The 27,232-nt window shown below is 47.5% G+C and overlaps 10 protein-coding genes across 10 annotated transcripts; 5 read left to right on the top strand and 5 right to left on the bottom strand.

Annotated features, from left to right (window-relative positions):
- Positions 1 to 285: 285 nt before the first annotated feature.
- On the bottom strand, positions 286 to 3,416 carry LY89DRAFT_681755 (uncharacterized protein). The gene is made up of 3 exons (XM_018214363.1): positions 2,802 to 3,416; positions 2,169 to 2,747; positions 286 to 2,118 (listed from the first exon to the last, which is right to left on the bottom strand). The coding sequence occupies exons 1-3, from the start codon at positions 3,048 to 3,050 to the stop codon at positions 544 to 546; spliced, it is 2,403 nt and encodes an 800-aa protein (XP_018075501.1). The 5' UTR covers positions 3,051 to 3,416; the 3' UTR covers positions 286 to 543.
- Positions 3,417 to 7,042: 3,626 nt separating this feature from the next.
- LY89DRAFT_778760 (uncharacterized protein) lies at positions 7,043 to 11,202 on the top strand. The gene is made up of 3 exons (XM_018222240.1): positions 7,043 to 8,790; positions 8,838 to 9,874; positions 9,921 to 11,202. Exons 1-3 carry the CDS (start codon positions 7,288 to 7,290, stop codon positions 10,930 to 10,932), a joined length of 3,552 nt encoding a protein of 1,183 aa, XP_018075500.1. The 5' UTR covers positions 7,043 to 7,287; the 3' UTR covers positions 10,933 to 11,202.
- Positions 11,203 to 11,585: 383 nt separating this feature from the next.
- On the top strand, positions 11,586 to 12,116 carry LY89DRAFT_681750 (uncharacterized protein). Its single transcript, XM_018214362.1, has one exon. The coding sequence runs from the start codon at positions 11,708 to 11,710 to the stop codon at positions 12,002 to 12,004; it is 297 nt and encodes a 98-aa protein (XP_018075499.1). The 5' UTR covers positions 11,586 to 11,707; the 3' UTR covers positions 12,005 to 12,116.
- Positions 12,117 to 12,303: 187 nt separating this feature from the next.
- On the top strand, positions 12,304 to 13,624 carry LY89DRAFT_778759 (uncharacterized protein). The gene is made up of 2 exons (XM_018222239.1): positions 12,304 to 12,730; positions 12,882 to 13,624. Exons 1-2 carry the CDS (start codon positions 12,596 to 12,598, stop codon positions 13,521 to 13,523), a joined length of 777 nt encoding a protein of 258 aa, XP_018075498.1. The 5' UTR covers positions 12,304 to 12,595; the 3' UTR covers positions 13,524 to 13,624.
- Positions 13,625 to 14,110: 486 nt separating this feature from the next.
- LY89DRAFT_694760 (major facilitator superfamily transporter sugar) lies at positions 14,111 to 16,052 on the bottom strand (the record flags this gene model as incomplete). Its single annotated transcript, XM_018216727.1, has 7 exons — positions 14,111 to 14,745; positions 14,792 to 15,038; positions 15,094 to 15,150; positions 15,201 to 15,364; positions 15,417 to 15,813; positions 15,877 to 15,964; positions 16,024 to 16,052. The coding sequence occupies 7 exons, from the start codon at positions 16,050 to 16,052 to the stop codon at positions 14,111 to 14,113; spliced, it is 1,617 nt and encodes a 538-aa protein (XP_018075497.1).
- Positions 16,053 to 16,535: 483 nt separating this feature from the next.
- LY89DRAFT_609597 (UPF0075-domain-containing protein) lies at positions 16,536 to 18,178 on the top strand. Its single transcript, XM_018210524.1, has 2 exons — positions 16,536 to 16,871; positions 16,919 to 18,178. The coding sequence occupies exons 1-2, from the start codon at positions 16,746 to 16,748 to the stop codon at positions 18,155 to 18,157; spliced, it is 1,365 nt and encodes a 454-aa protein (XP_018075496.1). The 5' UTR covers positions 16,536 to 16,745; the 3' UTR covers positions 18,158 to 18,178.
- A 335-nt stretch (positions 18,179 to 18,513) lies between these two features.
- LY89DRAFT_770371 (uncharacterized protein) lies at positions 18,514 to 20,975 on the top strand (the record flags this gene model as incomplete). Its single annotated transcript, XM_018221845.1, has 5 exons — positions 18,514 to 18,941; positions 19,074 to 19,497; positions 19,544 to 20,023; positions 20,069 to 20,289; positions 20,344 to 20,975. The coding sequence occupies 5 exons, from the start codon at positions 18,514 to 18,516 to the stop codon at positions 20,657 to 20,659; spliced, it is 1,869 nt and encodes a 622-aa protein (XP_018075495.1). The 3' UTR covers positions 20,660 to 20,975.
- Positions 20,664 to 22,991, bottom strand: LY89DRAFT_778755 (carboxypeptidase S). Its single transcript, XM_018222238.1, has 3 exons — positions 22,325 to 22,991; positions 21,543 to 22,275; positions 20,664 to 21,418 (listed from the first exon to the last, which is right to left on the bottom strand). The coding sequence occupies exons 1-3, from the start codon at positions 22,865 to 22,867 to the stop codon at positions 20,964 to 20,966; spliced, it is 1,731 nt and encodes a 576-aa protein (XP_018075494.1). The 5' UTR covers positions 22,868 to 22,991; the 3' UTR covers positions 20,664 to 20,963.
- Positions 22,992 to 23,615: 624 nt separating this feature from the next.
- On the bottom strand, positions 23,616 to 25,160 carry LY89DRAFT_778754 (uncharacterized protein; the record flags this gene model as incomplete). Its single annotated transcript, XM_018222237.1, has 3 exons — positions 24,958 to 25,160; positions 24,049 to 24,894; positions 23,616 to 23,990 (listed from the first exon to the last, which is right to left on the bottom strand). Exons 1-3 carry the CDS (start codon positions 25,138 to 25,140, stop codon positions 23,616 to 23,618), a joined length of 1,404 nt encoding a protein of 467 aa, XP_018075493.1. The 5' UTR covers positions 25,141 to 25,160.
- Positions 25,161 to 25,533: 373 nt separating this feature from the next.
- Positions 25,534 to 26,730, bottom strand: LY89DRAFT_778753 (uncharacterized protein). Its single transcript, XM_018222236.1, has 2 exons — positions 26,569 to 26,730; positions 25,534 to 26,488 (listed from the first exon to the last, which is right to left on the bottom strand). The coding sequence occupies exons 1-2, from the start codon at positions 26,599 to 26,601 to the stop codon at positions 25,592 to 25,594; spliced, it is 930 nt and encodes a 309-aa protein (XP_018075492.1). The 5' UTR covers positions 26,602 to 26,730; the 3' UTR covers positions 25,534 to 25,591.
- Positions 26,731 to 27,232: the final 502 nt, after the last annotated feature.

Below are 27,232 nucleotides of genomic sequence, written 5' to 3'. Positions count from 1 at the left end.
CAGTCTCTGAGCAGATGTCAGATATTATAAGTCAACTCGGACATTTTGAGCATATCCATCGACGAGAACATGACGAACATTGACACTCAACTAAATATTGTTTTCGTCCTGGATATTGAATTTAACTCGGTGTCTGACCTATTCCAAGAACATAGCATCGGTATTTTTTTATGTTTTGGAGAAAAGACTCCAGCTCATAGGGCACATTGTAATTCATTACAATTATTCAAATCATTTCTGGGCATCAAAAACTGAAAATCTACAGTGGCATCTCGATAATTGAGTTGAAGATCATTCTCCATTCTGAAACTATCCTTATACTAATACATTAAGCTTTAGAGATTATACAATATTCCGCCAGCCACTAATCCAATCTGAAACCCATCCAGGGTAGGTAGTCCAATAAAAATATAAGGGAGCGTAGGGTATCCGCAAAGTAGTTTGCTCCAGTTTTCGAAAAAAAAAAAATCCGCTTAAACTCCATCCATCCTATTCCAACAAAAGAAATGTTCGATTTGTTCTGTGTTCCTCCAATTTTATCGTTCAAGCTTTCAAATACGCCAACAATTCATCGTTGGCTGGTCCTCCACTTTTCTCTTCCCATTCGACTTTTATCTCTTTGGTGACGCGCATGACTTCGTCTTGAAGCTTCTCCATTGAGAGAGCGTCGGGAGTGGAGTCTTCATACACGCTTGCAGAGTAGGCAGTGCTGGATATACTCCCCATCCTGAGATGAGCTGGTGCAGTCATCGGCCTGTTGTAACTTTCAAGGAAATCCTTGACGGAAGCATCTGATCCTCGTCGACTCGACGACAAAGAAGTTGTAGGACTGTCAGCAGCATCTGTGTTCGACCATCTCGATGAAAGGTCCTCAACAGAAGACGTGCCTGAATCCGAGGAGTTCTTTCGGCGAGACGAATTATCGTCTGCAGATATTGGTTCGGCGGTGATGCTGACTTCGTTCGTGCCGTTACCGTAGCCGTGGACAAGGATCTCATGGTACGAGGCTCGTTGAGGTCGAGGATGGCGGAGTTCAGGCATGTTGCCGAGTGTGCTGAGCGCTCTTCTGACTGAGCTCTTCTTCGAGCTGTTTGTTCCGCCGGTGCTGATGGATCCATCACTGCCCTTGCGAACATGATCTGCCTTGTGGTGTTGCGCGAAATAGTCGATATCTGGCTTGATCTCAAGGGGCGTGACGGGGGCGGTTTGTGCAATTGGCTTCTCTTGGGCAAATTTAAAGTCTTCCTTCGTTTGATCTGTTTGCGTGCGGATCAACGTTTCGTATGGCCGCTCTCCCTTCCATGGTGGACATCCGGCCACAATGACACTGAGGCTATATGGGACATTCTGGGTATCTCGGACTTGCTCTGGCACTCTGGTTGCTGAGAGGAGTGTCTGCAAGATGGCATATACCAAGATCCAACGGACTTTTCTGGCATCGGTGAATGAGAGCTTGTCGTGCTTATCTGCTTTGCTGGGCGAGAAAATACAGTCCTTCTCGAAGCCTCGGTAAGCTCTAACAAGCGAGCACTCTAGAAGTGACTGGTTGCTGCGATTCGTCGCCTTAGACAGTGACGAGAAAGTAACTAAACGAGGATCAGGCTTCATCTTGTCCGCTTTTGGTGCGAAGCTAAATCGCCTGTTCAAAGCAGACCTCGGAGAAGCTGCCTCCTCTACCTCTGGCAGGAGAGGAAGTGGATGCATCAATGGAAGATATTTGTGTCGTAGATCAAAAGCTTGCACGTTTTGCCAAACGCAAATACCGCCTTGTTGTGAGATGGGAGGGCTGGTATCCTCAGCTGTGCAACTAGGATCCACCAGAAAGTCGTAAAGTTTCTGGAACTCGGTACACATCTGGCTGTAGATAGGCTTCGGGAAAGCTGCCGAGCCAGCTTCGGCAGAAGCTGGAGGATAGTACCCAAGCTTAGCAACATAATATGACTGGAGAAAGGAGCGGAACTTGTCGAGGTGAGATCGTGCACCGCTGGAAAGACCGAGATGCGCATCAGACAGGTCATCCGAGAGGAAGGCACTGAGCCTTCTGCCGCAAGAATCGAGTCGCATGTTCATTTCGAATCGAGATCGAGTCACGAGCGCGCGTGATGTTCTGCTCATGAACTGTAATATTGGTCAGTAAGTATCTCAAAACTTTTCCGTTTACCACATACATCAAATCCAGCACTAGCAGGCAATCTTTCATTCATGCCAGAGCAGTGAGCAAAAGCATCGATCCACAGGTCCTTGAAATGGAAATGCTCCGCGAAGAATAGAATAGCGAGAGCGTGATCGGGGCTGTTCCTCATATCCGCATATCCCTCCTCATCCATATAATCCATAATCGCCTCAATGTTGTCCTCGCCCAGCGACCTAAACTCCACCATACTGTTTAGGAGACCCACCAAAGCGCCCCCAAGATGGTTGCCAACCAGTGACTTTCCGAAGACCCACGCCAAAAGATTTCGTGTTGCGGTATGGTAAAGAAATGCTTCGCCTCGCTCTGCGTTTAGTGGCGCTGGTATGTAGAGCTCATATGTTTTCTTCTTGTCGTAGAAATATCCATCCTCGGAGCTGGATTGGGAAACAGGAGACTCGGCCGGATCCTCAACCAAGAACCTCTTGATTAATGGGTAGCAGTTTGTTGCAATCAACGCATCCATTGGTAGTTTGAAAGCAGGACCTCTCCTTGACTGTCCTCGTTCATATAAGTGAACCAGACAATTTCCATTTGGAAACCATAATTCGGGATCCTGATTGTGTCAATTGAAGACATTCACGTTTGTAGGTAATAATTAGAGACTTACTCTTCTCAGACCATCCCATTCTGTTGAGCTGCGCGCAGCTCCATCCCATCTTCTTACACTCATATCGCTAGCTGTCGACCCTAGAGTAGGAAGCTTTGATGACCGTCTGTGTTTCCACCCCAAAGGTCTTTCCGAGAAGCCCTTGTACAACGTGAAATTCGAGTTTGTCGAAGCTGGTCTTGAGATAGCTTTGCCAGTTGAAGCAAGCGAGGAAGTTCTGGTGGGGGTTTTTGGAGGGGTGCCAGCCATTGTTAAAGCCATGTTCAGACTAATGTTCATCCTGATCAATGCTAAGTCGGATATATTTTCCCTCTCCTACTGTGTGCCGTCACCAATTTTTCTCAGCGAGAGAATTGTTGATCGACAGTATGCGACGTCAGAAGGGAGCTGCCAGTGAGTGTTGGGGCGCTTTTAGTGCTTTAGGGGATCGTCCTGACAAGCGAAAAGCCCTCGGCGTGCAGTAACACCAATCAGGTCTCAATCGGAAGCCAATCCTGAGTAATAAGCTTAACGATAGCTGGAGATCTCAAATCGAGAAATCGAAATCATGAATTCAGGAGAAGGAGAGCAAGATGAAAGTTGATGGGGGGGAGGAATTGTTCGATTTCTTATAATATGCGCATGCAAATGTCTCAGCTGGGAATCCGTGTCTTTTTGCCCATGGGCGGACCCGCAAATGTACTATTGATAACAAAAGTCTACTATCAAGGTTTCTTGCAGCTTGCGGGGGTCCACGTCGACTCTGTGGGCTTGTGCTGCTCGAATCACAAAATTCTGGGTGTTGTGGCGTCAGCTGAGGGAGGGAGACAGCGGAGAGAAAGGGTCTAAAGCACGCCCCAAAGTGTTTCCCAGGATATGCCCGAGGGTGCATCGTTAGGGTATGCTCCATGGGTAGAGAACCTAGATTCTCCAGGAATGCCATTTTGGTTACTTTCCTTCCCAAAGCATCGTTCAGCCTCGCGGACCACTCCTCGGTGAGGGTTAATACATATTGGTGATAAGGGTTCGAGATCCTTTCCTTTTCGCATTTTCAATCAATATCAAAGTAGCAGGGTAGGATCGCAACATATCCAAAAGTCAGACCATACGCAAAAAAGAAAGACGTTCTTTAGCTTCTGGAAAGAAAGTTCCGGAGAAATACTCAGACATTGTCATAATTCCCGGAGGATAGGAGAGACTCTGGAGGCGAAAGTAACAGGAGGACTGAGCGACCATTCAAGCTCGAGCAAAGACAATCTCAAGGTTTCCACAAGAACTCCGAGCATTGGCGGCCCAGTGTGACTTTGGCAGCTTGAGATACTGCATCTGCATGTGTCCCTCAATGCATTCTCCCATCTCGTGGAACCAGTCAAAGCGTCTAAATCCCCGTGGATGGAGCCTTGATTGATCCACACAAGGGATGCCAGCTTGGATCGTGCAGATCGCAACATCATTGGTAACTGGAATCTGAGTTTAACCATGTACAGCCATTTCCCAATGCCCGATCGGGTCGGTCGTCCAGGATCGCACAGAACCAATCTTTCGGGCTGCGACTCTTCAGCACCACCATGCTGTGCATTAGCGAGAGCTGGATGAGTCGAGGACGGTCTCTTCGGCGCCCACGAGGATACAGCATGGCTGAGAGGCAAGAGACAACTTGCGGAGTAAGAGGAAGAGTCCAGAAGTCATGATGGCTTCACCGTTGAACTCACTAGAAGTTTCGCGGCCCTCTTCCGTTTGTGGGGCTCCATGTGAAGATGCAATACCAAATATTTAGAGAGTGCGGTGAGTCCGGAGACGGGAGACTGCAGGCGTGGTGGGCCTTGGCAAAGGTTGAAAAGATCCAGTGATACTCTGCACAACTGGCAGATCGAATGCAGATTGCCGTTTCTGCTGGTGGATTATTATGCGTCCCCGATTTTGTGGTTCATGGTGACTCGATTCCTGATGATTTGTGGACCAGCTTGAAACTTCGAAGCTCGAAGATATTGCGTCAGCGAGATAGAGCTTGTGAGTTGAGTGGGTGCGATCTTCACTGTAGTGCTCGGGAAGTCTACCAAGCGAGATCTACACGGCTTCCTCACAACCCGATTCAGATGTGTAAGTTTGCCATTTTTGATTGACTGGACCCTTATTTCTGGGAGGTTACACAGTCGTCATTGGGAGTGGCGATCTTTTTGCTGCCAACAGCGCCATGTCTTGTGGAATTATTAGTCGTGCTAGTCGTTGAATGCGACAGACTGACGATATCAAGACTCGAGTTTTGAGAGCTCGAGGAACCTGATGTCATTCGACCCGGACGTCCCCAACAATTATATTCCATCTCCGTGCCCTACCAGCTGTCTTAATTCGAAGGTTTCGGGATAAGATTTGCGCAATGCTCTACTGCAAGGCTCACTTCTCATTCACTCGAGCCTTGCGTCAATTATCCCCTGTGGTTGGTGGAGAGAGACAGCTTTTATCTTGCCTTGCACATGCTGGGCCGTCTCTTTTCTTCGTGAAGGAGGGTAAATCCTAGAATTACAGTTGATGATTGGCGTGGTGGTACCTATTTTGGTGCGTGGCAGTCATGCATGCGGCCATCGGTCAGCGAAGTCTTAGCTGCATACGAGCGCCCGAACGTTCCAAGAGGAAGACCATGAGTCCAACATACAAAAGATCAGAGCATCCAGCATGCTCTAAATGATTGACCTCATCACAATCTTTGTGCATTCTTTGGCTGTTTCAAATTGTCCGAGTGGTAGTTGGTCGAAAGGGATACCTTGTAGATTGTATGTATATCCACGCAAGCCTCATATCATAGCTTTGGAATACTGTCTTTTCCTTCGCCAGAGAGTGCCTTGCAACCTCCAAGGGCCGTAGGCTTTTCTTTACGGACCTGCGAAGTCAACAGAATGCGGAAGATCCTTCTGAGTTGATTCGGAGTGCGAAAGTTTGAAGAGAAACGAATGCGGAAATTCCTGCTCTGTTGACTGTTCGATCAGCATTGACAGCATCTGAATTTCGGTGAATGATTCATCCTGCGCTATCCAAGCATTCTAGGCATCTCGTGTTGTTTGCTTCAATGATATTCTCCTTCGTCCTGGCAATTCTGCTGGATGTGACGATAAGTCATTCCTGTCAGTATCCTCCCAGATATATCCCTTCTGAGCACTCCAGTCGTGTTGCACAACGGATCCAATGTTTCGAGGAACGAGCGCCTAGGGTTTCCTTTGATTGTTTTGAGCGAATTTTATCTTATCGAAGTGCATTTCAGAATTTCTGAAATAACGAAGATAGACGCAAACATGAGTGTTGTTGCTGGCTGGCAATCATGTCCTCAAGTGGAATGCAAAGCATGGAGCAAATTTTCGCTGGTACTCAAATACAACGGCGCTGGATCCAAATTAGTTGATGATATTTGTCGAGCAAGCAGCTGCAGACGGAGTGTTAAGGACTGCAAACCCTCATAGCAGAATATGGTAGAACACCAATGAGCATGCAGAAAGGAGAAGATAGGATCCATAACGCGACCCGAAAGGACTGCAGGAAAGTGGAGCGCATGTAAATCGGCAGCGAGTATTGTTTCTTACAGTAGAATTCCGAGCTTTCAGTTATTGATAGACAAATTAAAAATGGGTGGTATAAAATTTGTTCAGATACACAATGAGATGTGGTGAAGCATAAACTTATAGCTTCCAAGTTTTATCTGTTTTTAATCGTCTTATGCAACTCCTGAGTTTGTAAGAAGAAGTTGGAGCTTTGTTTCCAATGTCCAGGAGCGACCGGTGAACGCAGGTGAGTTTCCAACTTCAAGCCTTTGTGTTGAGAATCATTCGAGTAGGATCTTTGAACAAGTATATGTTAACTCTAACGTGCATGTAGGTCGTTCGTGCGGATAACAGTACGACAGTGAAGTCTGGATGCTTGAGACATGCTCTTCACCGGCTGAGAGAAGGTGTCGCATTACCAGGAATCTGATAACCAATGATTTCGTGGTCGCGGAGGGCCAAGATTGCGAAAGTTTTATATAAGAGCTCTGAGGCACCTTTTTAACTGTTTGTATATCTTAATTCAACGCAACTTTCAAAACCGTGTAAGGTTTCAACAACCCCTCATGTACAGCAGCAGAAACTTTATATAGAAAACAAAACTGTGACCCCAGATTTTGCCCCTCGCTCCTTCCGAGATTGAGCCGGTATAGTACTAGTTCCGGATAAATTGACGGCCCGATATAACCTTACCGTAAACCTCAACCTTGACTCTATCTCGACGCTCGAGATCTTCTGCGACTGTCAGGGTCAACAACGCATTCGCTCGACTACAAGCAGTTCTGGGAACATCTTCTACAAGAATTACGCGTTGGGTTAGATTCCCTCCTCTTCGATTTCCGATGCGCTCAATTCTCCAGCCAGCAGCCCACTCATTTCCACTTCACCCTTAAGGCCTACACGCGCCGAGCCCCACCAGCAAACCTCAAAGCGAGCGAGCGCGCAAACTTGCAGTGACAAAGATAAACCCAAGCAACATGTCGCCTGTGGCAGACACTCCACGACGACCGGCTTCCAGCAGAGCGCGCAGTACGCGTCCTAAGCCTGCTTCAGCTCCTGACAAATCAGGCGCGGCGAATCCCTCCTCCGAGCCTCCTCCCAAGAAAAGAAGATACATCCCAGGTGGTCCAGGTGGTGGAGGACGATACGTTGACGAAGACGGTACAGAAATACCGGTAGGGGGCACTGGCCCTGGAGGATACAACTACATAGGCCCAAGGGGACGTATTGGTCGCCAGAACGCCGCCATGGGCATAGTTCCCCAAATCTACCACAGAAGAGATCGGAGTACAAGAACTCGAACGGTCCTTCCCCGTTCACAACAACCGCCTATGAGGTTCAGCTCTGCCGCTCAGGTCGCCGCGGTTGTGCAAAGTGATGGATATAAGCCACGAGAAGAACGTGCCTGGGAGGAATTCCACCCCAACCTAGATATCGATGCAGCACTTCGTGCCTTCAGCGCAGCTGAGGTTGAAGGCATTGAAGAATCGAGACCTGTTACCCCTGGAGCCCCACAGTCAGGGGAAGGTTCCACCAACGGCCTTCGCACTCCAAATGGCATCGAAGGCACCAAGACGAAGAGTGAAGGTGCGCCAACTCCTACCGGATCTTTGAATGGTGACCTCTTGACCCTCGCCATACCTGGAACTCCTGGTGGTGGCAAGAGAAGACCCGGGCGACCGCCTAAAGACCCAGTTGCGTTCTTTGCTGCTCGAGCGGCGAAACTTGGAAAGGGTCTCAGCCCCAGTTCTAGCACACCAAAGGCCATCAAGATAATGCCCCCAGTGACCAATATAAACGCCAAAGAAAGATTAACTTTGCCACAACCTTCATACAGAAAGACTGATACCCTTGCTCGCTTTGAAGATAAAGCTTTAGGACTAGTGCGATATGTGGACAAATCAATGGCCAATGTAGGATACCAAGAAAGCGATATCTTTGTGCGTCCGGAACGTACTCTCATCAAAGTTTCTGACGGAAACTTGGACGAGGATCTGGATCTTGGCCCTGGATACAAGGGTGATGGTGAAGCCATCGTGACTCTTGGAAGTGGTGGTGTCGGCCGAGTTGAATATGACATGGACGAACAAGACGATAGATGGTTGGAAACCTATAATGCTGAGCGGAAAGCATTGGATTTCGAGCCAATCACACGAGAGATATTCGAGATCACGATCACGAAGATCGAGAAGGAATGGCACGCGCTAGAGAAGCGCATACCAAAACCAAATCCTAAACCACCACAAACTCATCGACCCAGATCTAGTTCAGCTGCTGCTGTCAATGGTGAGCCTCAGGTTGGCGAAGAACAGGACAGCAAATGTGCTATTTGCGACGATGGGGACTGTGAAAACACGAATGCCATCGTCTTCTGTGACGGCTGCGATTTAGCTGTGCATCAAGAGTGTTATGGTGTTCCTTTCATTCCAGAAGGTCAATGGTTATGCCGCAAATGCCAATTAATTGGGAGAGGCATTCCGGTATGTAAAGTCTTTGTTTCTTTGCGACGGTCGCTAACCATCATCAGACATGCATCTTCTGTCCAAATACCGATGGCGCATTCAAACAGACAAATGCTTCCAAATGGGCACATTTACTCTGTGCCATGTGGATTCCAGAAGTCTCCCTTGGCAACCACACTTTCATGGAACCAGTTATGGAAGTTGAAAAGGTACCGAAGAATCGATGGAGATTAACCTGCTACTTGTGCAATCAGAAGATGGGAGCTTGCATTCAGTGTGGTAACAAAGCCTGCTACCAAGCTTTCCATGTCACATGTGCAAGAAGAGCTCGACTCTTTTTGAAGATGAAAAACCAGCATGGCACTCTGGCTGTCCTCGACGGTTCCACTGTTTTGAAAGCATTCTGTGACAAGCACTGCCCCTCTGATTATGCCAAGGAGAACGACGTTGCTCGTGCCGCCCGGGATGCCAGAAACTTCTACAAGCGGACGATGCGTGGACGACTCTGGGCTGATAGTCAAGCTTCAGCTCTTGCGATGGCTGCTACCCATCGGCATGCTGTCACTGAACACCAACCTGATGAATCACAACTCACTGGTGCGAAAGTTGCATTGACTCTCAGTGACAACAAGAAGAAAGGGAACCAACCTCAAAAGTCAATCTGGAAACTTCCTTCGGGAGCGCCTGTCATTCCAAAGTACTGCTTTGATAATGTCGAGAAGTCCCTTCAGCGATTTACAATCCATAAGCGTAAGGATTATGCTGCTGACGCATGTCGTTACTGGACCTTGAAGCGAGAAGCCCGCCGTGGTGCAGCTTTACTCAAACGCCTGCAACTACAAATGGAAACATTCTCTTCCATGGAGATTACTCGCAGAAACTTCGCAGGCATGGGCCATGCTGGTCGACCGAGACTTCAAAGACGCATCGAATTCGCACAGAATCTGGTACAAGACTTGGAAAAGTTAAAAGTTCTTGCCGACGATATTGTCTTGCGTGAAGCAGAGAAGATGAATGGAGTCCGATTGGAGGTTGACGTCGTGGATACGGTTTATTTCCCTGTTGCCAAGTTCTTACCTCCTGTGCTTGATAAGTCTCTCGTGTACGTTGACATTCCTCCCCTCCATACATCTACTAACCGATACTAGACTTGATATTAAATTGGTCTTCACGGATGCTTTGCTCAAGCTCCAAGGAAGAGTCGATGGTCGCTTCTACACCACTGCAACGTCATTTTCACATGACTTTAGCGAAGTATTCCGACATGGAATTATCAACGAACCAGTTCCCAAGCCGGAAACGGCAGCTTCCAAAGAACTCGAGAGATCATCTAACATCAAGAAGACTCCACTGGATATGAAAGAGCGTCGACGACTAGCCAAGAGAATAGTCAAAGCTGTCCAGCCACTTCTAGAAGCTGCAGTTCGCGCTGAGGCTGAGATCAGTAGTAAACCAGTGGACCGAGAGATCAAGCTTCTGGAACAATTACTTGACTCCTGTTTACAAGCAGGTAACGACTCACTTTCCGTGTCTCTGGGTGATGGTTCTGTTGGCGAACGTGAAGTCGAGCACGATGCTGAATTGGCTGAGTCTAATGGAAATGGCACCATCCACGTGAATGGGGACTCGACTGAGACTATTGATGAGCACGATAAGGGCGACTCTGCCGATGTGGATATGCAGGATGATAATGCTCCAGGCGAAGACGAAAACACGATCGTGGCTGCAACTCCTGCTGATGACACCATTGATACTGGTCCTGTTACTCGGGCCAACAAGAGCTCCCCATCAAAGGCCAGTGTCACAAAATCTACCAATACACCTCCTGACACGAACGGCTATGTGCAAGCTCCTGAGGTTGTACAACCTGCTCCTCCAACACCACCAGTCTCAAATGGTGATACCAACACGGATGCCGACATTCTGACCAATGGTGGTATTCCTTGGTACGTCAAGGATTTCGAGCCAGAAGGAACCAGTCTTATTCCGGGCAAAGATGCCATGTCGAGTTTCAGCGAGGAGCTCAGCGAAATGGATGAGGATGATCTTAGAGGCCTAGGAGCAGATGTGGCTGCTGGAGAAGCTGCTGGAGCTGTCATTGCTAGTCCCACAAAGCCGAAGAAAAGCAAAGCCAAGAAGAAAGGAAAGGGCAGACGATGAATTTGAAGCTAAGAAAACGATGGAGGCGAGCCTTTTTCGTTGAGATGTATTTGATACTGTATCATAGATCTCCGCGCCGCTATTCAATACCCGGAGTATGGTGCTTTGGGGTCATGGAGTCCTTTGATATCGGTGGATCACTTGGTCTGCTTTGCTCGCTTTTCCGGAGGATGCCACATGAAGCTATAATTTTGTAGTCAACGTACCTTGTAGTATTACTTTAGCTTAGTCGAGAGGGCTCGAAATCGCGTGAATTTCAATGGATCAAGCTTCTCAAGAATCCCCTTTTATAAGTGCATGCATCAAAATGTTCCGTCTCATGTTAATAATGTTTATCACGTCCTCTTCTCGAGTTTGAGGCTTTTCCTTTTTGATGATTTGATTGGTGGATAAACTCCCACTTCGGCCGCTGACCGCGATCGGATGGCAGAACTTCCCAAGCTTTAATTTTTACGATTTTGCAAACAAGCCTCTTCATACGGACAATATCCTGTCTTGAAGGGACTCGATTGAGTTGTTTGCGTGGGTCTTGGGACCGGAGCAGATGGTGGGTTGTCATTCTGATTCGCCGTTTTACGCCATCGTTGAGATGTTTTACTCTCGTGGCTTGAGGTGGACGTAGTGCGCAGTTTGGAATCTCTATATAAGAACCACTGTCTTCGTCCTTCTCTTCTTCCTCTGATCCTTTTCCTCTCATCCTTTTCTATTCTTCTTTCGTTCTTCGAAATCAAGTGACAGCTCCACCCTCGCCTCATCTCTCATCACACAACACAAAATGGTCTACCCCGAAACCTTTTCAGGCTTCCAAATCGAAGACCCCAAGAAATGGACTGAATTCCACCTCAACGAATTCAAACCAAAACCATTCGGGGATCACGACGTTGATATCAAGATCTTGGCTTGTGGTGTTTGTGCGAGTGATTTGCATACCATAAGTGGAGGGTGGGGAGAGCAGCATTTTCCGCTTTGTGTTGGTCACGGTATTTCTTCTTTGGTCCTGAGAAGGTTTTTGGTGCTTGAAAGGCCATGGAGAGGTAGACTTGGAGGACATGGTTTGGTTGGAGTTCAATGATGAGGGCGAGTAAAGTGCTTGCATAAGCTTGCGATACTTCAACCTTGAGCTTTTGACTTAAGTACAATTGAATTTTGTGGTAGTATCTCATTAAGACCATTTCCAATTGAAGGGTCGTAGTTCCCACATGCTTATTTCCTTTGTAAAAATGGAGCTGTAGCTGAAGTTGTGCACCTAGTCGCCACTTGTGAAGTGCGGATTCCCAGGCAACAGAAGGATTCCTTGGCAGACGTCTCGTGGTACACCCAAACCCCAAATGCTTGGTTCCCAACTCCAAGTGTTAGTGCACAACGCCGCATAAGTCGTCGATCACTGCATGGAAGCGCAGGGCTGAGTGCAATTCCAGTTTCTCCTTCCGGCTACTGCATCTTGAATAGAATCGTGATTGGCCGACTTCAGCGTCAGAGCATGGTGATCGCTGCCGGACTCCGCCATGGCAGCTTCCTTCTCGCTTCTCACTCAGCCTTGCAATACGATGACGATCTTCTTCACGTACACTTGAAACTAAACATGCTTGTCGAGAAAGTATATAGCAAGCATGCATATCCCCGAAAGAGCTCGAAGACAATAACTTAACATTAAAAAATCATCATGTCGACCTACGCATTTAGTATACAGTCAAGCCAGACATTAGTAAATGAGAAAGCTCCTCCTCCTTCGTATGAGGTCGCTGCTTCTCAAGATGGTTCTCAAGACTTGAAGGCTTTCCCTCAAGCCCCGGCACAGGTACGTCAATTCCATTGATTGACTCAAGATGTTCTCCCACATTTCTTAAGACAGATCAAGAGATCTAAATCCCAAGATTTCAATTGATTCTCTGAACATCTCTATACAAATCTGCACTCCCTTCAAGATCCTCACACTAACACATGAAAAGCCAACACCCTTCCGCTTCCCCCAAAACTTCGGATTCTACCACGCCTCCGGCTCCTTCTCAGACCTAGTCATCGCCTCCCAAAAAGACGACCCAAACCCCCTCTTCTACATCAGCACCCACGGCGGCTTTTCTTCCCAACCCTCAGTCGTCCTGCACTCCTCCCGCTTCTCCACCTCCCCACCCCTCGCAACAGCAGACTTCCACTCCTTCTCCTCCACCATCGACATGTCTCTTTACCTCCCCGGCTCCCCCAACCAAATCTCGTCCATGGAGAGCTCCGGCGCATTTACCTACACGCGACGATTCAGCGCCCGGATGCCGTCCGGCGGAAAGGAGGCTTTTGAGTGGAAGAATAGTCAGGGTGTGGAAGTGCAGTCATTGCATGGGAGGGGTCATGGGAAGAAGTGTATCAGGGTTGCGACGGGAGAGGTGGTGGCTGCGTTTACGCATCCGGATATGAGTCGGAATAAGAAGGGCAAGATGGCTTTCTTGGGGGATAGGGCGGGGCTTGGGGAGGGGTTTGAGGTTTTGTGTGTTATGGCTATGCTTGCTATTATGGAGAAAGAGAGGAGGGCGAAGAGGAGTAGGAATGGTGCTGTTGCTGGTGGCGCGGGAGCGAGTGCCGGAGGTGGTGGATGTTAGTGTTTGGATAGGTGTGAGAGTTTATATATACCCGAATTTGATTCTTTCGTTTCTTTCTCGTCTATGTATATACCAGGTGCCAATACTTTAACAGCAAGTCGTTTTGATAACACAGCTAGTCCATCATTCAGAGGACTTGCAACCCAAGTCTGGCAGAGCTCATAGCAAAGCTACAAGAATTGTCTGGCTCATCAACTTTTCGAAAGTCTTCAGCAGTTCGCGCGAAGGTCTCGTCCACAGTCAACCACATTCAGTCGAGTATCGATCTTGATAACACGCTCTGCCATGCTTGCAAAGGGATTGATTCAAATTTTCGTTTGAAACGAGTCTGAGATAGTTCTTTCTCACTCACATTTTTTTGCTCCAACGTGGAAACTTGGCTTGTGATTCGTTCAAGCACGATGGGCGCAATTCGCACATATCGCGCGAATCGCGCAAGTAGCGCAGATTGCGGAGTTATCGAACATGTTCAATACGAACAGTCCATCTAGATTGACAGTGCAACATCTATGGTTTATTGATCTCTTTTTAGCGTCTAACATCTCCATGAATCGTAAGCTAGACTATGGACGCATTACCTGAGTTCACTAAACATTTTCAGACGCTTTCTCAGAATGCTCAAACGAGTCTTGATCATGCTCACCACCCATCTTCTTGCCCACCTGAGCCTGAGGACTTGACAATGACATGTGGTGCGTGGCCAATACATCACCCTGTGCTCTGTATGCCTGCTCCATCTTGGAATACAGTGGACTTCTCATCGCGAACATGGCCTCGATTGATTCGAGTGAGCGATTCGCCGTCTCGGGGTAAAAGAAAAAGACGATCGGGATCCAGAGAAGATTGAGGCCAGCGAAGAGGAAGTAGGTCCGCGACGCCAAATTAGCGAACATGACGGGATTAACAAGGGTCGTCCATCCTACTCCAATTGCCCATCCAGTGATGCCAAATCCATTACCTTGCGCTCTCATTTCTGAGGGGAATATCTCGGTTGGAATCAGGAAAGCGACAGTGCCCCATGTAGCAGCGTAGATTAAGTTGAAAAGAAACAACATGGCGACGGCTGCAGGGGCAAAGGAGGATGCCTTGGAAGGGTCGTGGAGTGATCCCTCGTATACGGAGGCTGCGATCAAGTTGACGATGAAGAGACCAAGTGCACCGCCCATCAAGCATCGCCTACGTCCAAGTTTGTCGACAATTTGAGCACTGATGATAGTACCGACTGCAAGGTGTTAATTCAGTTGCAGCAGAGCTGCAAGGGGACTCACTTATGCCGATTGTGTTGATTCCTCCAGCCAAGCCGGCTTGCTTGATGGTGCCGTAGCCAGCTTGCTTTAAAAGGACGGGAGAGTATGCTGTGACTGCAGTTATTCCAGTCCAAGAAGCCATAATCTGCAGCCAAAGGCAAAGCCATGCACGTCTACCAAGATGCGCTCCATTTGTAGCACGTCCCAGGAGGACTTTGATGAACTGTGTAGGCGAACTGGGCTTCGTTCCTTCAGCAACAGCACAAATCTAAATGTAAGAAGTCAGCATCGACCTACCAATGGACCGATGATGGATGTCTTGCCTCGAGAAATTCTTTGTCAACTTCAGGTCCAGTGTTCCCTCGTACGTGCTCAAGCACCTGGAACACAATCAGTATTTTCACTACAATAAAGCAAATATCGCGCTTACCTCTTTGGCTTCTTCAAACTTGCCGACTGAAGCCAAATATCGAGGAGAATCGGGAAGGAATTTGATCCCAGCAAGCAAAAGGAGTGCTGGAAAGCACTGGAAAGCCAGGAGGAAGCGCCACCTGACTGCAGACATGCCATTATCCACAAACGAAAGCCCAAAATCTTCATCGGTTAGTTTTTTTATCCTACAGGGTGATTGAAAAGGGGAACTTACCAAGCCAGTATGCGATACTGATTCCTAGATAGTTTGCGATGAACACATATCCAAGGAAGCCTCCGCGATGGCCGGCCGAGGATATCTCCGCAATGTAAACGGGGACAATAGCAGTAAGTGCACCTGTCCCAAGTCCAGTGACAACTCGAGCGACCAGTATGAAGTCAGAGGACTGAGTAGCAGACTGTAGAGCACCACCGATGAGAGCGAAGATAGCAGCAAAGAAGACGCCATTAATACGCCCAACTCTATCTGCAACCCAGCCACCACCAAAAGCTCCCACAATTGCGCCAAGGTAGTATATGGATACAATACCGCCTTGATGGAAAGTGTTTGTGACTGTTCCATCAGGGAGACCAATGCCAACTTCTGTCACATAGTTGGGACTAGCATTCACCTACATCATGGTCCGGTTAGGATTTGTGTCTCTTCAAATGCAAGTATAGATTCCGTTACTGACACCTCCCATCACTCCTTGGTCATATCCCTCAAAAAATATGGCAATCAAACTGAATGTCTGTATGAATATTGCGAGTTTTGTCCTCGACCTGCAACGTTCTGGAGTTAGGCATGGCTCTTCAAGATAAGAATTCTCAAAGGGACGTACAACTTCTTCCAGAATGTGCCCAAAGCCATGGTAATATATTGGTGAACGAGAGCACAAAGAAAAGCTATGTTCGATGGCGTCTCGAATATGCAAAATTCAGATCTTTGCTTGGTGAGAAAGTCAAGGGGGCAGAGGAGGCTTTTAAGTATCCCAAATTTTAAGAAGTCGCTCCTTCCAAGAAGAGCGTCCAAGATCCCTCCCCATGTTCTTCCAGTCAGGTGTCCAGACCCGAAACGTTGGTCTCTAACCCGCCACTTCCCCAGGCTTTGCTACTTTCTCCGCAATTACAATGCGGGAATAAAGAGAAGTGGAATTTCACCCATGTCAAGATGCAAAAACGCTGATTTTCTTAAAAGGCTAAAAGCCTAGACTGGACTGTGCAAGCGTGTAAGCATGTAACCGTCGGCTGGGTTAACATGAAAAATCAATTATCACTGGCCAAAGGCTCGGGGATAGAACTCCACAGCTTAAAAGGCTTTTATCAATACATCTCGATTCCAATATGCGCGTGGCTTTCTATTTACTTCAGCTGTTATTCCCAGCATTTGAAATCATGAAGATTCTTCTGTCTCCTCGGAAAGTTTGGCGGACGAACGGCTCCATTTCTTTGCTCCGTCGCAAATTTCTAAAGAGTGAAGTCAATCTCTGGGGAAGGCATATTTAAAGTTCCCGCATCTGGTCGTTTGTGCATAGTTCTCTCAGCGATTTATCACTTTTCAATCATGCCTTCTGCCACAACAAATGGCGACAGCAATAGGCATTCCAACGGTCATTCGAATGTGAACAATGGATCAGCAATGCAAGGTCTTGATTTAACGGTGCTTGGATTGAACAGTGGTACCTCCATGGTAAGGATTATCATACTTGAAAATCAAGTAAAGACTGACAGTAACAGGATGGTATCGACTGCGCTCTGTGCCGATTTCGACAAGAAACGCCCACCTCGCCAATGCATTTTGAGCTTCTCAAATATGACGAAATCCCCTTGGAACAAATGATCAAAAAGAGAGTCATGAAAATGATCCTGCACAATACCACTACGCCCGAAGAACTCAGTGAAGTCAATGTCTTGCTCGGGGAAACTTTTGCATCTGCTGTCAAGCAGTTCACGAAGGAGAATAATCTTCAGCTTTCGGATATCGACGCACTAGGATCTCATGGTCAAACAATTTGGCTTCTTTCTATGCCTGAAGAAGGCCAAGTCAAATCTGCCCTGACAATGGCGGAAGGTTCCATACTCGCTGCACGGACTGGCATCACTTCAGTGACCGATTTTCGGATATCTGATCAAGCAGCCGGTCGGCAGGGTGCTCCACTCATAGCCTTCTTCGATGCCCTCCTCCTCCATCATCCCACAAAGCTGCGTGCTTGTCAAAATATTGGTGGCATCGCAAATGTTTGCTTCATTCCACCAGATAGCGAGGGTGGCGTTGACGAATGTTTCGACTTCGACACGGGGCCGGGTAATGTCTTTATCGATGCCGTTGTTCGTCATTATACCAATGGAGAGCAGGAGTATGACAAAGACGGTGCGATGGGCAAGAGAGGCCGTGTTGATCAGGAGCTCGTCGATGACTTCTTGACGCACAAGTATTTCCAATTGGAGCCTCCAAAGACTACTGGCCGTGAAGTCTTCCGAGATACTCTAGCATTTGAATTTATTGAGAAAGCGGAAAAGAAAGGACTGAGCCCTGATGATGTGGTAGCAAGTATCACCAGAGTTACTGCACAAGCGATTGTTGAGCATTACAGGAGGTATGCACCCTCTCAGAACATCGACGAGATCTTCATGTGCGGTGGAGGAGCCTACAACCCAAACATTACAGCATTTATCCAGAAGAGCTACCCAAATACCAAAATCATGATGCTTGGTGAGGCCGGGATTCCTGGAGCAGCGAAAGAAGCAATCACTTTTGCGTGGCAAGGAATGGAAGCTATTGTTGGGCGGTCAATACCTGTTCCCACGAGGGTGGAGACGAGAGCTGAATTCGTGCTGGGTAAAGTCTCTCCTGGGAAGAATTACAGAGAGGTCATGAGAAAAGGGATGATGTTTGGGGGAAGTGCTGATCATCTTGCTCCTGTAAAAGAGCTTGTTAATTATGTGGATGGAAAGATTTTCGATAACATATGGTAATTACGGATAGAATTCAGCGAGAAGGGTCGAAGGCGTATTAGGAATTAGGAATATATATTTCGTGTCTTGAATTACTTTGAACTTTCTGTGGAATTATGCATCTTCTTTCTAATTAGTTTCGTAAAATACCTCCATCCCTCAAGACCATAGGCGAGCGAACCTATCAGGATCGAGTCATATAAGTGGCAACCGAGACGCTCGCTGAATCGCTGGTAAACAAGCCTGAGCGCGACGATGACGGTGACGCCTTCCACACATTTCCCAAAGATGCAACAAACGCAATTTTGACCCCAATCACTTCTATGCGCAAAACGCCAGGATTTATCGAGCAAATATAATATAATCGATGAGATTCAATGTCAGACCCAGTCTCCGTACCAAAGAAACGAAGACGTATCTCAAGAGCTTGTGACTTCTGCAACAGACGCAGTATCCGATGCAGGCCGAGTCAAGAGGATAGCGATCGATGTCAGAACTGCGTAGATTTCGGCGTCGACTGCACTTACAAGCGGCCAATGAAGAGAAGAGGAAAACCCCAGCAAAGCACTCACTCTCAACTTGATGAATCAACTGGCGAGCACCAGGAACTCTTACCGATATTACCGCCAACGAATCTGCAAAAAAACCACAATGCAATCTATGGCGCGTCATATGAGAGCCCAAGACCTAGGCTAGAGGTCAAATTCTCTTTTGAATTGAGTGAAGATCATCAGGAGATGGTTCGAAATAATCTTGCGAAGATTCAAGACCTTGTCACTGTTTACTTCGAAGTTGTATATCCAATGTGAGTGGTGCTAAATCAGGCTTATTCGACTCTTGAATTGGTATTGAAGGCATAGCTTCCAAATGGATATGCCCTAATATAAGCTCTCTTGCTGCTGAAGAAACAGATGCTTCCTTGAAAGATGTCTGACAGTACCAGATTCCCGTTCTTCCACAGACCAACCCTCCTCCGCAAAATCAGCACTCGAGAATACCTATCCGACAAGGCACAATTCGCTATGACAATGGCAATATGTGCTTTGGCATCTGCTCGAGCACGTGATGGAGCCCTATATCCTTCCAAATGGAACCCAGACTACCTCCGAGAACCTGCATCCGAGCTTTTCTCTGATGCTGCCAAAGCTGTCCTCCCTTTAGACTGGAGTGTTATGCCTTGTCTTGACTGGATGCGGACGTGTGCAGTGTTAGCCCTTGTTGGAATACAGCTTGGCAATATTAAGATGATGCATCAATATCTGGGTATATACCATACGCTCGTTGCAATGGACGGACTTCACGATGAGAAGAATTGGCCTAAAAATATTGACATGGTCGAAGTTGAAGAGCGTAGAAGGCTGGTTAGTTCCTCCACATCCAGCAAGCTCAACTACTCACTCTTCTAAGTTTTGGTCTATCTACACTCTGGAGGTCTACTCATCCATTGTCTGGGGCGGCATGATTCGCTGCCGTGAAGCTCAATCTCGAGTTCAATATCCAAGCGAACTCGACGATGAGATGTTCTCTTCGACAGGCATCGAAAACCATCCCAGCTCTCCTACAACACGACAACTAAATTCATTTCCCATGCCCGTCATCGCCGACACCAGCTCTTGGCTCCGGGGATGGAACTTTACCACAGAACTGTACCGGATCCTGGAGCATGCCATGGATGAGTTCCATCGCCGTCGACCACAGAGCATTGGACCACTCTCACCATCCGATCTATTCCAACAGAGCGCTCCGCCTCAGTCTGTGGTGCTTGACAAGATTATCCTCATGCATGACAATTTACCGGCTAGATTCAAGGAGACGAGAAGTGTCGTAGGTGAAATGACGGCTGATAGATATAGCTTCCAAGCAGCCAACATTTCAGCCACGCTCCAGGTGAGTCCCTTGTCTTTCTCTACGCGTATGTATTAACCAGATCAGCTGGCGCGCATGGTACTATTTACAGCAGAGGACGCCACACTTGAACAAAAATGCGTCATTGCAAGAGAACTCCTAGATGACTTTGCGAACATTCCCATCTTCTTTCTGAAAGCAATTTCATCGCCTCTCCTGCACCATCTTGCCGGAATTGGTGCAATTCTAGGGTCTGTCATCGAGGGACAACTATCACTTTCCGAGTATTTTCAAGTTCGTACAGTATTGTGAGTAGATTACATGTCATCTCCATTCAAATGAAGATGCTGATGCCAGACTAGATTGCGGATGGCAGATCTTCTAGCGAGTCTCGAAGTATCATTAACTCAAAAAGCAGGTGCCAGCGAGCGCTTGCGTACCTTACTCGCTCGGATTGACCAGTACATGAGTACTCAGCATCTACAAGAACTTCCTCTTGCGATGCCGGACGTCCCCCAACAACAAGGAGTCGAATGGGACGGAGGCGCGCAGAGGAATTTTGATGGCGGTAGTGTCCCTGGAATGGATGCATCGTTTCAACTGCCACAGGAGCTGCTGGTAGATTGGCCTTGGCCTCTGGATCTTACTCAAGGATTTGGAAATTTCCGGGGCATTTGATTGGGAGTATTTTTCAACCATCGATCTCATATATTGCAATATAAACCCATTCACATGATGCAGCGAAATGTCAAAGGACCTCCGCAAGTAGGTGTCTAGGTAGGGCCTGAAGTTACTCCACTTTAACACTTTTCTATACATGTACCTGTACTGAGATTGTTACTCGGGACACCCGGTACTTTTTGAAAAGGAAAAAGAAATCTCAAAATAACTTGATGCTGACAGAATTAAAGCAGACCATTCTCTGCGGAAACGGATGCTTCAATCAAAACCCCCTCTCTCCACTTTGTGCTTGTTTGCTTACTCACAAGTCCTCCACTTCATCAAAGTTCCTCACAAACAGCGTAAACCACTTCACAGCATTAACATGATTCTCCACCGAAGCCTTCTCATTAATCGTATGAATACCTCCCAAACCCGCCTCATCATCCCGATCATATCCGGGCGCAAAGCGAAAAAGATGTTTCGACAGATCCCAAAAGAAGCGTGTGTCAGTGTTCCCAGTCATGATTCCTGGCGTGACGATTACTTCCTCTCCGTACACGGCTCGGACGGTGGCGGCGAGGATGGAGAAGGGACTTGTGACTGAGCCGTCGGATGGTGTAACGGGCGCGGGGTCGAGTATGCCGTTGTGGGCTAGACTGATGGAGGACGCTTCTTCGATGTTGTCGAATGCATGGAGGGTTAAGTTGTGTTTTGAGGACACGTGGGCAGCGACTTTGGTGAGGTGATCGAAGATCACCTGGGCAGTTTCGCCTACTGTTTAGGGAGTCAATATGATGTATATGAAAGTCTAAGGTATCAAAGTATATGGTTCAGAGAAGTGAACGTTAGAGATGACATTTTTTTCGCTTAGAGGTTTGAAAGGGAGGAAGACACGTACCATTGATCCGATGATTGATAATTGCTTGGGCGCGCTCTGGCAAAGCATTGACTTTGACGCCTCCAGAAATGATATCTACAGCTTGCGAAGTCTGCAACAGATACTTAATGCTTGCACCTTGTTTAGCCGCTTCCAACGCAAGCGGATCATGATGAGCCGCGCCAGTGCCACGAGATTGCAGCCGTTCATCGAGAAGTTTCTTCAGCTTGGGATCAAACTTAGGCGAATAAGCAGCTCCACATTGGAGTTGAGTAAAGTACGGATTCTCATCGTACAGCTTAGTCCGGTATTGCGTGGATTCGATCAGATAAACCAGCTCGCTGAGAATACCGATACTGGTATGGTCATGTGGAATCGAAGAGTGGCCGCCAGGTGAGCGAACGGTAATGACAACATTAGTTGATCCTTTCTCAGCGGCCCCAGGCTTCGCAAAGAGAGTTCCCCAAGCTTCCTCAAACCCTGCTCCTTCATCGACGACAACGGCGAGACCATCGTCTCCATACCGTTCATGGAGCACAGCCGAGATATTTCCCGCTCCGTGGAAACCGTGCGTTTCTTCGTCGAAACCGTATGAGAGTAAGATTGTACGTTTAGGCTCAAATTTAGCCGCAAGAAGTAATTCGACAGTTTCTAAAGTCGCAACAAGCTGGTTTTTACAGTCGCTTGAGCCACGGCCCCAGATGTATTTCCCATCATAGGCACCGCTCCAGGGTGGGTATTCCCACGATGCAATCTGAATGGTACTAGTCAGCGTTGAGTGTTAGGAGGAAAGTCATACTCACAGTATCAGATGGCACAGGAACTGTATCCTGATGAGCCATGAGGGTAGTAGGTTTCAGATCAGCATTGCTACCCTGCCAAGTATAGAGCAGTCCAAAAGTGTTGACCTTTTCCACCTTTAACGTTTCATGAACGAGTGGAAAGGTCTTTTCAAGATAATCATGAAAGCCATAGAAGACATCCCATCGTTTATCGACCCCGATTTCACCTAGATCATCAAACGTCTCAGTCTTGATTTTCACGGCGTTGGAAAGACGCTCGATGGTGGCATTTTTGAAGGCCAGGCTGGAGATGTAGTCGAATGCTTTCGACAGGTCGGGATTGTCTTCCGGGAAGAGGGCAGCGGGTTGAACACACCGTGCTGCGTAATTCGGAGCAGGTTTGTGTATCCATGTGATCTGTGGCGGGGCAAGATGGAAGATAGTTACATAGGCAAGTGCAAATGCAAGTGGTATCAATGTCCTGACAATCCTTTTGTGGACTCGGCTGCCGCTTTCAGTCGTGCTATCACGGGCAATTGGTGAATTGAGATCTGGTTTCTCCATGATTGAGTTCCAGATTCTAGATAGATGGATTATGAAGAGAGGATTCAACACTTGAGCATGGGGAAGCCAAGATACAGTTCACCCCACTCTTGGCAGCTATGAAATACAGGGGGCCAATGCCGACATCAACATCATTGACTTTGGACTCGGGATCCGTCGCGGGCTTTTAGACTGTCTTGACGCCTTTGAATTTGCAAATATCACCATCGCTGTGTTTTGTACGTTGTTACCTGTTGAATAGAGGCATAGATTTGCCACGAGATCGCGGGGTAAAGTTGCCCCTCGCCAACATTTCACCCCTCAGAATATCCAAGCTTGAGGCCAACATTTCATCAAACGACAACCTTTGTCTAGATTGACAGTTACCCTACTTTCATCTCTTTCAAATCCTAAAAGTAACTACCAAGTCATCTGTCAACAGTAAATTATCTGTCGAGAACAAATAATCACATCGGCAAAAGACTGCCACTTCTGGATCCACTTAGATATTGTGCCTTTTTTGCATGACGCGGCAGGGATGTTTTGTGTGATCGGTCGCTTTTACACTTGTATTGTTGCACTGTATAGGCCATACTATGTTCTGATGATCCAGCACTGAAGATTCATATAACCTACAAAGTGGGTGTTTTGTAAACACCATCAGACGAATCCTCGAGACTATTCCTTGATTTCCTCCCTTATCTCAACATCTAACTTCTTGGAATCATTTCTCCGAGGTCTTTCCCCTCCATTGATCATCTAGGATTACTTATCTACTCCCAATACTTTTGACAACAAGCTGTTGCAACAGCACAGCTAATCCACCACCCAACGCATCCCCACCAAAATTCCCAAGTCCAGCATAACTCATAGCAAAGCTACGAACCTCATCTGGCTCACCAGCTTTCCGAAAGTCCTCAGCTACCTTGTAATTCGTGCTTATGAATCCTCCACCGACACATCCGCCAACCAGAAACATGACCATCACCCAGACTTCGTAGTAAGTCAAGAATGGATGATAAAGCTGGATGATGCCGATAGTGAGCAAGATAAGTTGGAGAATCGTCCATGTCCAGATGAACGGGATGTGATAAAAAAGCGAAGAGGGTGCTGAAGACAAATTGTGCGTCTCCGTAGGCGAAGACTGAGAAATTTAGCGAGGATATTCAGGGTGAGTTTGTAGAGAATGAAGACTTACACACAATCTGGAACTGTAGATCTCCCTTCGGAGCTTCTCGGAATCTTGCTAAAGTTTCGACTGCAGAAGTTGTGCAAATGATCAGTGGCGCAACGTACTTTGGTAGGATGATTTGGAACAGAAGTCCTAGACGGGTACGATGAGGGCTAAATCCTGTCTTGAGCATTTCACTCGTATCACTTTCCCTCTCCTGTATGCAAACTCCTTCCTTGCGTTCGACTTTCCCTGCTGCCGTCGCAGATTCGGTATCGCCCTCACTCCCTGTATCTCTCTCAGCCTCACTCGTCATACTTTCTATCGTCTTGCCCCCTCTACTCCCTAATCTCGACCTTTTCGCCGCCTCCCTGCATTTTCTATTCATAAGTACCCACCACGCGACCAATATACCCAGTACTGTAGGCAAGAAGACCAAGAAGCTCCTCCTCCAATCCTGTCCAAAAGCCACCATGAAACCCATATAAGTCGCTGGGCCAAGCACTGCTGCAAATCCACTCCCTACACTCAAGGCCAGGACCGCTTCCTGAGGGAAGAATGCCGCTACAGCAAGATAAGTGTTGGTCCCGAAGGCGTAGACGAAGCCTGCGAACATCGTTCCTAGGACAGGGCCTGCTTTAGAAGTGGTAATGGAAGAGGATGGGGAAGGGAAAGGCAGGGTGCAGATTGTGTAAGAGAGGAGGGAAAAGATGACGCAGATGAAGGTGCAGATGTTGTAAGGGAGGAACCGGGCAAACAGAGGCGTGGAAAATGAGGTGATGGCAGCCGTTAAAGAGAGTGAGATCCCGTAGACGCCTGTTATGCCGGCGAACATTTGGTTTGCTGCCATTGTTACTACCATTGTGGGAAGTGCGATCTGTAAGGGGCACATCCTGTTAGATTATCGATCATGAGTGTTGAGTATGGTATAGACACGTACGAGGATTCCCATGATGAAGAAGGCAATGGTGGTTCTGTTCAGCCTCAGCCTCTTGCTTCGTGGTGAAGATGTCTGGACATCTGATTTCGATGTTTGAATGAGGTGCGCATCATTGTATTGTTGCGATGAACTTTCTTTCGTTTCATTCATGAAGGAGGTGAGAGCTTGAGCCGGCGCCTCCATGTTGGATACTTGGAACAAAAGTGAGTTTGTCTTTCAATGTCATTTTTCGTTGCAACGAGTCAAGGCAGGTGGTCTGATAGAGCGGTATCATAGAACTGGTCCCTGGAAGGAGAATCTAAATTCGGCTCCTTCCTACTTGGGACTTTATGATGTTTGGTGTTCCTCGAAGCGAGCACTTGCTTATTATTGTATGTACGCTGCGTCACACAGATCTCACCATTCGGGCAGCACAGATCCCTTCAGCGAAGAGTACATGGATAAGTGCATATCGATGAGCTAAGGTTAACGGCTAACGGTGATACAGAACTATGAAAATACAAAATTGGGTTGAACATTTGCCTGTTTTCAGTGGTTAGTGAGTACCAGACGCCAAATCACGGCTTAAAATAGAAGATTGTAGCATGTACCTCCAAGTTGCGGCCGAATAGAAAGTGCTGAAGACGTGCTTCCTTCATGGAGCATTTTGACTGATACTATACTCAATCCTCGTTACTTCTTCCTTTTTGTGGACGGTAAGCTTCTTGATTTGGACTCGACCGACGACGCCAGTATTGGCCACAAAGGGAGCACCGCAAAGATACAATCCTTCATTTCCTTCAAGTGTGATAACCCGCATCAGTTCAATCGTGGTCTCTGACTTTGGTGGTAACCTGACACCACGTTCAAGCGCTTCTTGCCAATTCCATCTGCGTGTTTCGAGTCGCACGTTCTTGCTGATTATCTCGTTAATCTCCCGCTGGATATCGCGCTTGGCTTGTCTATGTTTTCTATCGAGCATGCCACCAAGTTCGACAACCAAATTGGGTGAGCGGTCCACTCCATTGAACGTGAGGTCGCCGCTGAGAGCGCCGCGGAGATGTAACCGTTGAACGGCAACAGCGATTAGGTGGCCGGCAGCATGGGTTCGTGAATGCAAGAGTCGTCTCTCGGGATCGATCTGCTGCATAACGGCTTGGTGTACACGAAATGGGACATGACTTGGTTCGAAAGTGCCAAGATGATAGACAACACCTGGTTCGTAGAGGCCGAAATGATCATATACTTCATCAGTCAATTTCTTTCGAACATCTTGGACCGTGAATACAGTGTTGGGTCCTTCTTCTGGGGTGGAGTAATGCGAATGAATGAGTCCTAGATCGCAGAGTTGTTCACCAGTGGGGCAGAATAGTGTTCTGTCGCAAATAACAAGGTAGCCATCCTCGGGCGTGTAGCCAAATATTGCTTTGACTCGGGCTTGAACTTTCTTGTCAGCCCCTTTGCCGCACGCGAAAACACCTCTGACAAAGGCTTCGGTACTGGAGAGCCATGCATTCGTCTCGTGCTTATACAATGGGTATGTGAAGTTCAGCTGTGCTTGTTAGCCTCATGTCTTGTGCTACACTGTATAAAAGTACCCAGAGCACGAGATGATATAGAAGCGAGACTCACTTGAACATCGTCGTCCAGAGGGTGTGGCGGCATGTTGCTTTGGAAATAGCTCCCTGACCTGGTAAGTAAACTCTTGGCTGCGTAAATCTTACGCTCGAAACGAGTAGCAATCTGTGCGACAAAAGTTCACAAATAGTTAAGATCAACGCTACTTGATTGTTCCTTCCAAAATTTGTTCCTTCGCTGATCGCGATGAGCCGTAATGATTGGAATTTGGTGCACAGTTGACAAGTTAGGAAGGCACCCACAAGGCTCTGCTGGAGCCATCACTAACTCGCTGCTATAGCTGAATCCTGACAAAACAAATGTTTCAAATCTTGAGCCGTAATAGAATGTTGAAGGATGGAAGGTAAATGCGTCAATAGCCTCAGAGAAAGTGTGCAACATTCTAGAGTAGCACTGTGTCACTGCTTTTTTTTTTTTTGAATGTCTGTCAAGTCTCATAGAAACAAATATCCAATGAGTTTGTTGCATGATCCAGCTATATTGGTCGTTCCATTGTTCTGCTGATACCCGGGAGAAGGTACACTGAGAAGACGTACTGGCTGAGAAAATGAGGTAGCACTCTAAACCACTGTCGAACCGCGTGCATTGTCAGCGTTGCACGGCCAAACGGTTGACCCACCTACATAAAGCACTCTGTACCACCATCGCCAAGCTACTA

The sequence above is a fragment of the Mollisia scopiformis genome, assembly GCF_001500285.1.
Source record: "Mollisia scopiformis unplaced genomic scaffold LY89scaffold_5, whole genome shotgun sequence".
Classification (NCBI taxonomy): Eukaryota; Fungi; Ascomycota; class Leotiomycetes; order Helotiales; family Mollisiaceae; genus Mollisia; species Mollisia scopiformis.
This window is presented reverse-complemented; position numbering and strand designations above follow the sequence as displayed.

What these genes read in the sequence shown, in the direction of transcription:
- LY89DRAFT_778753 (XM_018222236.1), bottom strand. Translation starts at nt 26,601, where the DNA reads ATGCCGCCACACCCTCTGGACGACGATGTTCAA. An exon ending in CTCTGGACGACGATGTTCAA is followed by an intron (nt 26,489 to 26,568) that starts GTGAGTCTCGCT and finishes TAACAAGCACAG; the next exon opens with CTGAACTTCACATACCCATT.
- LY89DRAFT_609597 (XM_018210524.1), top strand. Translation starts at nt 16,746, where the DNA reads ATGCCTTCTGCCACAACAAATGGCGACAGCAATAGGCATTCCAACGGT. An exon ending in TGAACAGTGGTACCTCCATG is followed by an intron (nt 16,872 to 16,918) that starts GTAAGGATTATC and finishes TGACAGTAACAG; the next exon opens with GATGGTATCGACTGCGCTCT.
- LY89DRAFT_778759 (XM_018222239.1), top strand. Translation starts at nt 12,596, where the DNA reads ATGTCGACCTACGCATTTAGTATACAGTCAAGCCAGACATTAGTAAAT. An exon ending in TCCCTCAAGCCCCGGCACAG is followed by an intron (nt 12,731 to 12,881) that starts GTACGTCAATTC and finishes ACACATGAAAAG; the next exon opens with CCAACACCCTTCCGCTTCCC.
- LY89DRAFT_778755 (XM_018222238.1), bottom strand. Translation starts at nt 22,867, where the DNA reads ATGGAGAAACCAGATCTCAATTCACCAATTGCCCGTGATAGCACGACT. An exon ending in TTCCTGTGCCATCTGATACT is followed by an intron (nt 22,276 to 22,324) that starts GTGAGTATGACT and finishes AGTACCATTCAG; the next exon opens with ATTGCATCGTGGGAATACCC. An exon ending in TATCAATCATCGGATCAATG is followed by an intron (nt 21,419 to 21,542) that starts GTACGTGTCTTC and finishes CTCCCTAAACAG; the next exon opens with TAGGCGAAACTGCCCAGGTG.
- LY89DRAFT_681750 (XM_018214362.1), top strand. Translation starts at nt 11,708, where the DNA reads ATGGTCTACCCCGAAACCTTTTCAGGCTTCCAAATCGAAGACCCCAAG.
- LY89DRAFT_778760 (XM_018222240.1), top strand. Translation starts at nt 7,288, where the DNA reads ATGTCGCCTGTGGCAGACACTCCACGACGACCGGCTTCCAGCAGAGCG. An exon ending in TAATTGGGAGAGGCATTCCG is followed by an intron (nt 8,791 to 8,837) that starts GTATGTAAAGTC and finishes AACCATCATCAG; the next exon opens with ACATGCATCTTCTGTCCAAA. An exon ending in GTGCTTGATAAGTCTCTCGT is followed by an intron (nt 9,875 to 9,920) that starts GTACGTTGACAT and finishes AACCGATACTAG; the next exon opens with ACTTGATATTAAATTGGTCT.
- LY89DRAFT_681755 (XM_018214363.1), bottom strand. Translation starts at nt 3,050, where the DNA reads ATGGCTGGCACCCCTCCAAAAACCCCCACCAGAACTTCCTCGCTTGCT. An exon ending in AATGGGATGGTCTGAGAAGA is followed by an intron (nt 2,748 to 2,801) that starts GTAAGTCTCTAA and finishes TGACACAATCAG; the next exon opens with GATCCCGAATTATGGTTTCC. An exon ending in CTGCTAGTGCTGGATTTGAT is followed by an intron (nt 2,119 to 2,168) that starts GTATGTGGTAAA and finishes CCAATATTACAG; the next exon opens with TTCATGAGCAGAACATCACG.